Source organism: Trypanosoma grayi (genome assembly GCF_000691245.1).
Source record: "Trypanosoma grayi strain ANR4 Tgr_552_V1, whole genome shotgun sequence".
In the NCBI taxonomy this organism is placed as follows: Eukaryota; Euglenozoa; class Kinetoplastea; order Trypanosomatida; family Trypanosomatidae; genus Trypanosoma; species Trypanosoma grayi.
Window position 1 is genome coordinate 1 of NW_008826171.1, and position 9,643 is coordinate 9,643.

The 9,643-nt window shown below is 54.5% G+C and overlaps 6 protein-coding genes and 1 non-coding gene across 7 annotated transcripts; all 7 read right to left on the reverse strand.

Moving 5' to 3' along the window:
* DQ04_05521000 (hypothetical protein) lies at window positions 1–507 on the reverse strand (the record flags this gene model as incomplete). The annotated part of the gene is made up of 1 exon (XM_009314230.1): window positions 1–507. A coding segment is annotated over one exon (507 nt), but the record flags the coding sequence as incomplete, so codon positions are not given.
* A 276-nt stretch (window positions 508–783) lies between these two features.
* Window positions 784–1,068, reverse strand: DQ04_05521010 (hypothetical protein; the record flags this gene model as incomplete). The annotated part of the gene is made up of 1 exon (XM_009314231.1): window positions 784–1,068. The coding sequence occupies one exon, from the start codon at window positions 1,066–1,068 to the stop codon at window positions 784–786; it is 285 nt and encodes a 94-aa protein (XP_009312506.1).
* A 740-nt stretch (window positions 1,069–1,808) lies between these two features.
* On the reverse strand, window positions 1,809–3,515 carry DQ04_05521020 (putative malic enzyme; the record flags this gene model as incomplete). The annotated part of the gene is made up of 1 exon (XM_009314232.1): window positions 1,809–3,515. One exon carries the CDS (start codon window positions 3,513–3,515, stop codon window positions 1,809–1,811), a length of 1,707 nt encoding a protein of 568 aa, XP_009312507.1.
* A 415-nt stretch (window positions 3,516–3,930) lies between these two features.
* DQ04_05521030 (DNA repair and recombination protein RAD54) lies at window positions 3,931–7,098 on the reverse strand (the record flags this gene model as incomplete). Its single annotated transcript, XM_009314233.1, has 1 exon — window positions 3,931–7,098. The coding sequence occupies one exon, from the start codon at window positions 7,096–7,098 to the stop codon at window positions 3,931–3,933; it is 3,168 nt and encodes a 1,055-aa protein (XP_009312508.1).
* Window positions 7,099–7,471: 373 nt separating this feature from the next.
* DQ04_05521040 (hypothetical protein) lies at window positions 7,472–8,056 on the reverse strand (the record flags this gene model as incomplete). Its single annotated transcript, XM_009314234.1, has 1 exon — window positions 7,472–8,056. One exon carries the CDS (start codon window positions 8,054–8,056, stop codon window positions 7,472–7,474), a length of 585 nt encoding a protein of 194 aa, XP_009312509.1.
* Window positions 8,057–8,409: 353 nt separating this feature from the next.
* On the reverse strand, window positions 8,410–8,490 carry DQ04_tRNA071 (the record flags this gene model as incomplete). Its single annotated transcript has 1 exon — window positions 8,410–8,490. It is a non-coding gene; the product is annotated as a tRNA-Ser (tRNA).
* Window positions 8,491–8,525: 35 nt separating this feature from the next.
* On the reverse strand, window positions 8,526–9,560 carry DQ04_05521050 (hypothetical protein; the record flags this gene model as incomplete). Its single annotated transcript, XM_009314235.1, has 1 exon — window positions 8,526–9,560. The coding sequence occupies one exon, from the start codon at window positions 9,558–9,560 to the stop codon at window positions 8,526–8,528; it is 1,035 nt and encodes a 344-aa protein (XP_009312510.1).
* Window positions 9,561–9,643: the final 83 nt, after the last annotated feature.

Below are 9,643 nucleotides of genomic sequence, written 5' to 3' on the forward strand. Positions count from 1 at the left end.
ACGCCCCGCGCCGACGTAGCCGCCACGCCGCCCGCTCTGTTGCTGCCGCACCCCGTTGTTCGCGGGCGTGTAGACAATCTGCATGTACCGCTTCGTGTCGGGGTCAACCTCCCGGAGGGCGTTCTGGTTCAGGTCCCTATTGCGGCGGTACATGGCGTAGCGCTGGTCCCTCAGCCGCCGCGCCTCCTCCGTGGCGTCACGCGCCGGCCTGGAACCCGCCGCCCGGTCTTCGCCCTGCACTTCATCAGGCGCGTCGCTCACAGCAAACACTGGCTGTTGCTGCAGCTGCTCCTTCTCCTCCTCCTCCTCCTTCGGCGGCGGCGGTACTTGGAGGCCGTGCTGCTTCACCATGGCACGCACGCGAGCGTCACGTTCCTCTTCGTACACAGTCTTGCCTGTGCGTGGTGCCGCTCCTGCCGTCACACGCCTGCCCGCCGGGACTTTGGAGGACGCAACGTACTCAAACTCGTTGTCGGTGTCGTCGCCATCACTGGAGGCGATTGCCATCGAAGCTCAAAACACGCCAGCAGAGTGGGGGTCAAGAGAGATGAAAAGAGAAGAACCAATTTTGGAATTGCAGGCAGACCACCCCGCGCAGTGTTGCAAAGGGATGCACCGAACACCTCAGGGGACAACGAAAAGGGAAACTTGTTTGAACCATGGGGAAATCAAGCGAGCGGTAGTGGTGAGGTGGGGGTGATAGTACAAGGAAAGAATTCGATAAACCGCCCCAAAGGCCGTGCGGCGTGGCGGACGTATAACACACATTCAGGTTGAAGGAGCTCACTTTCCTCTACAACTGCTGGGCCGTACTCGAGACGTCACTGCATGGGCCCACTTGTCCCTGACAGAACCTTCCCCGCGTGCCTGATTCACACCCCACGCCCTCTGAAGCAGCAGCGCGTCGCGGTACACCTGTACCAGCAGAGCAGTGGATGACATGACGCTATGGCTGGCGGGCGTGCGCAGACGTCCGCCGCCACCGGCCACACGTGCGCCAACGCGGCGTGTATGGTACACCATAGCGAACTCGTGTTCCTCGCGCCGCTCCCACTGCTCCAGCTCCATCTCGCGGAGCACGCTCTGGTAGGCGTACGGCTCCACATCCTCCTCCAACAACCGGTGGGGTTGTGTGCGCCTCGAGTATGTCGGCACATTATCCCACGGCCGAGCGGCACTTGCCGCCCCCGACGCCGCCGCCACTGTGTGCGAGTGCACTGGCTGCGTCACACCCTTCTGTCACACAAAGCAGCAGAGAAAAAGAGAGAGAAAAGGAAGAATAAAGAGCATGCCGAAGAAGACGCGTGGGACGAGATTAGGCGAGGGAGGGGGGGGGGCTTGGGAGCGCTGCGCCCCCACGACTACCTAGGAGAATCAGATCACAATCAAGGGAAATATGGTGACTCAAGGGCACCCCGAGACCCCACAACGACCGCCTGAAGCAAACACTTTTCAGTACATGAAAAAAGAGCTGGTAAATGAAGAGAGTTGACCTTCTCCCATTCCCTGTTACCCAACCTCTATTCAGAGTGTGTTTTTTTTTCTTTTTGATGCCAAAAATTTGGCCTTTCGCTTGGATGTTTTTAACGTTTGGTCGTAAGTGAATCGAGCTAGGTAGTAGAGCAGTTGTAAAAGACAATCAGCAGGATTTTTGAAAGAGCATTTTTTTCGGTGCGCACATACCAATGGAAACATACACCAAAACGAGAAATCAAGAACAACACACCGGATACAAAAACGAAGTCAAACAGCAAAAATCCCACGCACACCTCCCCCAATTCTCCTCGTTGAAATTATGGTATCGATCCCTAATTGAATTCCCGTGTCAAGTAGTACTCTGGCTCCAAATATCTCGGCTCCCACATACCGCTCTCGACCAGCTTTATGAGCTCTGGCTTGGTCTTGGGCAGGTCGCTCTTCGCTAAGCCCATACGCTGCAGTTCCTCTATGACAGCCACCGCCACGTGCATTGAAACCTCACGAACGTTTTCGATGGGAGGGTAAAGTGTGCCCTCTGCCTTCACAACTTCTGGATCGACCATACGGCTAAGTGCCGATGCTGCTGCATTAAGTGCTTCTTGTGGGATGTAAGGCGGCTGCGCAATGGCGCAGCCCAACCCCACTCCCGGGAAAATGTAGAGGTTGTTGCCCTGCGATGGCATGTACGTCTTGCCGCCAAGCGTCGCCGCCGGGAACGGACTGCCGGACGCAACAATCGCAGTACCATTTGTCCACTTGTACGCGTCATCAGGTCTTATCTCTGCCTTGCTACAGGGGTTTGAAAGCGGGAATAGCACGGGACGCTCGCAGTACGAGCTCATGAATTTGACAATCTCCTCCGTGAAAGCACCGCCGATAGCGCTGAGTCCGATCAGCGCAGTTGGCTTGACAAAGCGCACGACATCCTCCAGCGTGCTCAGCTTCGCAGAGTCCTCCGCAGAGACGTCGGTGCGGGCCCATGACACTTTGTGTGCCGCCAGCTTGTCGCCGCGTGTCGTCGTCACAAGGCCCTTAGAATCCACCAGATATATGGTATCATGCATCGTTTTCATAGGAACATTGAATTCGGCGGAGGCAAGAGTGGCAATGCACTGTGCAACGCCTGTCGCCGCTGAACCAGCACCTAGGAATAAAATCCGTTGGTCCTTCACTGGGATACCGCTCACCTGCATGGCGTTGAGGAAGCCGGCGGCGATCACCGCACCGGTGCCCTGGATATCGTCGTTGAAGCAGCGGTACTTGTTCTGGTAGCGCTCCAGCATGCCGAAGCAGTGGTTGTTGCTGAAGTCCTCGAATTGGACAACGGCGCTTGGCCACACATCCCTGGCAGCGTCCATAAACTCATCAAGAAGGCAGTAGAAGTCGTCGTCACCGAGGCGGCGTTCGCGTATTCCAAGATAGCCCTTGTCGGAGAGGTACTTCTCATTGTTGGTGCCAACATCCAAGATCACGGGGACAACGTGCTGCGGGTTAATGCCCGCGCCAGCCACGTACAGCGAGCACTTGCCGATGCTGATGCCCACACCATTGGCGCCGAGGTCGCCCAGACCCAGAATGCGGGAACCGTCAGTGATGACAACGATGTCCACGCGCTTGTACGCCGCCTCCTTCATGATGTTGCGGAACATGCCCTTGTACAGGCGGTTGAAGTACAGGCCACGCTCACGGATGAAGAGGTGGTTGTAGTTCTGGCACGCCTCGCCAACGGTTGGGGTGTAAATGACGGGCAGCGTCTCCTGGAGATGGGCCAGGATGGTGGCGTAGTACAGTGTCGTGTTCGTTGCGTGGACCGCAGCAAGGTGCTGGTAGCGGTTAATCGGCTTGTCGTACCTCTTCAGCTGATCGTAGACGCGGGCAATCTGCTCCTCCAGCGTCTCCACGACCGGAGGCAGGCGGCCCACAATGCGCAGCTTCTGCCGTTGATCCGGCGTGAAAGCCGTGCCGCGGTTGAGGTAGCGGTCCGTCAGCACAGAGCTTGCGGCCGTGTTGAGAATCGTCACTGCTTGATTCTGCATGATTGACGTAGATTATCGTCTAAATGGGTTGTGTCGTTGAAGACAAATAGAATGCTTTTGGGGTGTTTTAATTCCTATTGTCAAACAAAGCAGACAGGTCAGAGAGAGGGCAAAGAGTTAGGACAGGACGCAGGCGTGTGGCGCGGGTTCCCCCCAGCGTCACCATATACAGGGATGGCACAGCGAGACACACACACACACACAAAAAAAAAAAACTCCCCAGCAGCGCCAGCGTGCTGCCAGAAATACCGGCAAAGACAGAAGAACAAAAGCAATATGAAGAAGGTTAGCTGGTGGCAAAGACCACCACGTGTGATTGTCTGTGATGGGGACAAAAAGCAAAACAAGGGGTTGATGGCGAGAAGCCTGTATGTTTCTTTGTCTAGGTTTTGTAGTACTGTGCAGCGTTTCTTTATCAGTCTTCATCGTCATCATCATCGTCGTCAAACTCGGGTTCTTCTTCTTCCTCCTCTTCCTCCGTGCCATCGTCGTCATCATCATCATCATCGTGCACTTCGATCTCAAACTCGGGTTCTTCCGGGTTTTCATCTACTTGGCTCGAGCAGATGATCTTTTCCTCATCCTGCGCGAAGGGCCGTTCAACCCGCACCGTTGTTAACGCCGCATCGCGTTCGCTGTTGTTCCTTCTGCCGCTTCCGTTCTTGGTGATAGCATTGGTGACGGCATTGTTGTTGGCTGTGGTGTCGCGCTCGTCGGCGAAGATAAAGCTGCACAGCGCAGGTGCCGCGGTGGCTATCACACGCATTACCTGATCCAATGGAAACGCCACACAACGTGCAAAGTGGCGCCATCCTTTCAGTTCATCCATGCGGGGGCCACTCTTCTTCTCGCCTACACGGCGGAACTTCATTGGCGACGCGTGTTGTTTTGCCTTCCCTGATGGGGCCGCTGCCATCTCCGCAACCGCCTCGCAACCCGTGCAGTGAAGCAGGTCGTGGGTGTCAGACGGAGTGTCACCGCGATAGGAGAAGAGCGACCGCAGCTCCTCCAGCGTGAAATGCTGCTTGGAGTCACTCTGCATATCCACCACGTTGGCGGAGAGACCCTGCTTACTCACCTGCCGCTGGTATATCTTCTCTTCAATCGATCCAGTGCTGAGCAGGCGATATATATACACGCGCTTCTTCTGACCATCACGCCAGACACGTCCCATTGCCTGTGCGTCATTAGCGGGGTTCCAGTCGGGGTCGAATAGAATCAGACGGTTGGCTCCGATGAGGTTGAGTCCTACACCGCCGGCCTTTGAAGAAAGTAGGAATACGATCTCCTGTGATCCGGGGACATTGAATCTGTCCACCACGTCCTGTCGCTTCTTCACAGGCATGCTGCCATCGAGCTGGAAGAAGCTGATCTTTTTACTACGGCACATGGCGGCCATGACGTCTAATGTCTGTGTAAAGTTGGAGACAATAACCAGCTTGTCACGGTTTCCGTTTGTTCGGAGCTCGTCTAACATGAGAGAGACGAAATGCATCTTGCTCCCAGCGGCCTCCGAGAGCGTCCCAGACTTGTATCCCTTCGGTAGCACGGATTTGGGGATGCCGTGGCCATCGCCATTGTCTTTGTTCGAGTGCACCACCGCCTCGTGGAAAAGGTCCATGTGGTTGCAGAGCTTTCGCAACGCGGAGATGAGCACAAGTGGTGTACACCGAGAGTTCTCCACAAGGCTGGAGAGTTTTTCATACGCCGCACGCTGCAACGCGCCAAGTCGCACAAAGACTGTAATGTCCACCTTGGGTGGTAAGTACGACTCGTTGATGGATTGCGTGCGGCGTAGAATAAAGCGTTGCGTGAGGTTCGAAAGGTAGTGCGCACGATCGGCACCGAGTGAGCGTATGTACTCCGGGCAGTCAGGATCGCGCCCTTGCATCACCGGCTCCTCAAACACACGCGCAAACACATCACGGCTCCCCAATATGCCGGGATTAACGAACCCAACCATCGCGTGGAACTCGGAGAGGTCATTTTGGATGGGTGTGCCGCTAAGAATGATGCGATTGCGGGTCGGCAGCAGATCGACCGCCTTGGTTGTCTTTACCTCTGCGTTCTTGAGGCGGTGTCCCTCGTCGCACACTACCAATTCCACCGACTTCAGCGTAGAAATGCGCGAGATGTACTTGCGCAGCTGGTCGTAAGAGATGACAAGGACGTCGCCGTCGCCGTCAAAGCGTGAGATAATGCGGTCACCCTTCGGCGTCGACTCGGAGATGGCGAAGTACTTCACAGCGCCCTCACCAAGCCACTTGTCAAACTCGTTGCACCAGTTCTTCACAAGGGATGAAGGCGTGACAACAAGACACTTCCGCGCCGTCGGCACACCATGTTTGCCCTGGCGAATACAGGTATAAATTGTCGCGACTGTTTGAATGGTTTTACCGAGGCCCATTTCGTCCGCGAGAATAGCACCGTGGTAACCCGGCATCCGCTCACCCGTGATACAGTCAAAGAGGAACTTCACACCTGCCCGCTGATGCGGGCGCAACTTGTCACCAATGACGGGATCCACAACAACAGAAACTTGCGGGCGGCCGTTGGCATCACGCTTGTACTCGGCACGGAAGAGTACAACGGCGCCCTCGCGGTCAGGATCGTGCAGGGGCCGCAACTCCGCCTTGACGCCGCCAGGGCCAGACTTTGGCCGACCAGCAACAGGCACAGTAAAGCCTGTCTGACCATCGCGCGGACGCTTGCGGAAAACCGGCTGTGCGAACATACCACCACAAAGACTCTTTCCAAAGGACATCTTTGGTTTGACGCTTAGCGAGCCGGCAGCCGCAGCCGCCTCTTCTCTGGCCTTCTGTTTTTCCTCCTTCTTACGGAGTTGGTGCTCAGAACTAAGAAAAAATTCACCGCTACGGAAGGACTCTTCCTTCAAGGCTGTGATAAGAAGAACCATTTTTGTTCCAACTTTCAGCGTTGTACCCGCCTTTGCGTTCAGCGCCTCCTCCTCTTTGATGGGGTAGCCGGGCTCAGGGCGGTTACCGTGCTGCCGTCCTGCCCGGTCATACATCATCACACCCAGTTCTTCTTTCTGAATGACAATGATACCCGTTGACTCGTGTCGCGTGGCTGCATCTGTTTCCACCTGAAAATAGAGACAACCATGTGGGCTTACTGGATAACTCGACACAATCTCACTTTTCTCTTCCATATCCTCATCACCGACTCCTTCGTCCTTGTTTTGTTCTGCCTGTTCCTGTTGCTGTGATGGTTCTGTCACCGAGAACCCCACCTTCACGGTGTTGCCTTCATTTGGAACAGTGCTCACCGCAGCCTCTGCATCGTCGCTGCCTTCACCCCCATCACCACGAGCAGCAGGTTTCTCCCTCATCGGCTGATGGTACTCTATGTTCACCCTTTTCGCAAGGCGAGCGGCAATAATATCATCCTGCGTGGCTCCTTTACTCTCTGGATAAAGCACTGTACGTTCCCGACGCGGTTGCAGCGGTGTTGACGCCACACCAACGGCAGGCATGACAGAACTGTCTCTATTGGCGCTGCTTGGAGGGCGAAATCCTCTCGGAAGACTACCGGATCCGCCAGAACTGCGGAAGAGAGGCATAGGCACCACTCTTCAGGTTCACACTGTGTCAAAAAGAAATATATATATATATATAGCAAACGCCAGGGAGAGCAAAAAGGTTAATGAAAGAAGACATAAATATATACACCAGGAAGGCTCCTTGCAGGCCAATAGAAGTACCTTTTTTTAAAAAAAAAAAAGGTTTGTTGGGGGAGGGTGATTTCAAGGAAACGCCATTGCTACATTGCAACGCCCAAGACGCCACGAAACAATTGATGTGGCATTAACAGTCACAAATGAAAAGAAAAACAAAAAACAAGTTACGCTTGGCCAATCCTAGATTATGGCAACGCAAAACCGACTGAATCAAAATGAACGATTGTCAACGAAGGATTGCGAAAATATACACAAATCACCACTCGCATTTTTTTCCCCACTGCGGCTGGGAAGGTGTGTAGTCCCATTGCTCCCTTGTTGCCTCCTTGCCTACGAAAAACATACCGTGCTCCATTTTCTTCTTCGCCTCAGCAGTGGCAACAGCGATACTATAATCCGCTTCCCTAAGTTGCTGACGGAGTTTATCAAGAAGTTCATTACACCCCGAAATGGTGAGGTGCTTCTGAAGTTTCTCTGCTGCTTCAATCGCATAGCGCAATACGCTCGGCTCCCTGTGTTCGCCATATATTTGAGGGGCTGGTTCGTTTACTCCAAGCCCCGCCGTTGCTGCTTCTCCCGATGCATCCTCCCTCGCTTCAGGATGCATTGGCACAATGGTTACTTCGCGATGTTGGAACACCGCCCCAGAAAGAAGCTGAGCCACCTCAACACTCTTTTCATCCTCAAACTCAACCACCGCACTGTAACTTGTTGGGCTCTCCTTGTCCGCCTTCACGACGATGGTGCGCACCTTGCCGGAGTACATCATAAATTCTTCGATATCTCTTGCCGTTGTATCGGCGGATATACCCTTAACCTTCACAAAGGTTCCCGCGGGCATTTAAATACCGGCTTCCTTTTACTTTCTTTTTCTTTTCTTCTTCTTTGAAGGGGTCTTTTTATTTTTTATTTTTTTTTTGGGGGGGGTTAGATTTGTGTTTCATATTTTACAAACAGAAACGGCCAGGCAATCCGCAACGTCGCAAGAGACGAGAAAAAAAAATAAGTTCCATAGTTTTGCACCTGAAAAAAAGAAAAAAAAAGGTTTAAAAGAGCACAGCCGACAACAATAAAAGTAAAAAAAAAGGAGCGGAAAGGGAAGAAAGAAACAGACCGAGCTCTCCTGCGTGTCGTCGGTGCATGGAGGTGTGGGCAGCAAAGGTATCCCCTGGGCTCCATCCGCATCCAAAAAATCGTCACCAGCAGGATTCGAACCTGCGCGCGAGATCGCAACTGATTTCTAGTCAGTCCCCGTAACCACTTGGGTATGGTGACCACGACGCGTCCCTATCCTTCCCACACCGGTGGGTTTACTTCTTCTCCCCTCCGGCCGTCACCCTCCGCCCCCCCTCGCCGCCCGTCGTCACGGCACCCGCACCGGTCCTGCTTCCCTTCGCCCTCCGCTGCTTCTTCGCGGCGGCCTTCTCTAATTCCTTCCTCTTGCGCATGAGGTTGACGAGGGTCTTGATGTGCTCTTCCAATTCCCTACGGTCCTTCCCTGTCTTCGACGCCAAAACTGTCAACGCCGTCTGCAGCACGGCGTTCTTCTTGGCAAATTCGTACTGGGCGAGGCGGTAACTCACATCCTCAAGACGTCGTTCCGTCTCCTTCTTCTCTCGCTCCCACTCACGGCGCTGCGCCTGCAGCCCACCGTTCTCTGCCCGCGCCTTCTGTAAATCGTCCTTCAGGTTGTCCACCGTCGTCGATAGGTCACGGCAACGTGTCTCTAAAATGTCGATCTCCTCGTCTTTTAAAACAGGGTCAATTATTGCAGCTTCGGCATTACGTGCCGTCACCTCCGGCGATGGCAACGACGCGACGATGTTGAGGGCGCGTGCCACAGCTTCCTCAGTGAGACCGACTTCTGTCTCTGTTTTCAAAAAATGCCCATGCATGCGTTCATCGACATCAAGCTGCATGTCGTCAATCGCCAACCACCTGCCACCCACTGCCTCCGGATAATCGTGCATGTGCGTGCGGATCCACCGAATAATTTCGTCCACACGGTCCCGGACAAGGCGCTGCTCCGATGGGTCATCGGCGTAGTACGTGACCGCCGTCACTTTTGGCGTGCCGTTGGGCGTTCCGCCAGCAACTGGGGGTACGTGATTAGCCGCGACCTTCGCGAAGAATTGATTCAGCCGATTCACCTGCTCGGGAAAGTTGCGCCACGTGGAGGAGAGGATGATGGACACCTTCTCGGCCCCACCGCACCCGTCGACGATCTGCTGCAGGAGTCGCACACTTCCCTCGGACAGGTCGCCACCGCCGAAGGTGAAGCGAGGCACCGGGAGCAGCACACCGTCGATGTCCAAGAAGATAACGACGTGCTCAGTACGTGGCATCTCTTCTTTTCTATTTGCCTGCCGCCCATTTGTGGACGCGGTGAGAGAGAACCCAACAATAACCACCAAAAACAACAACAACA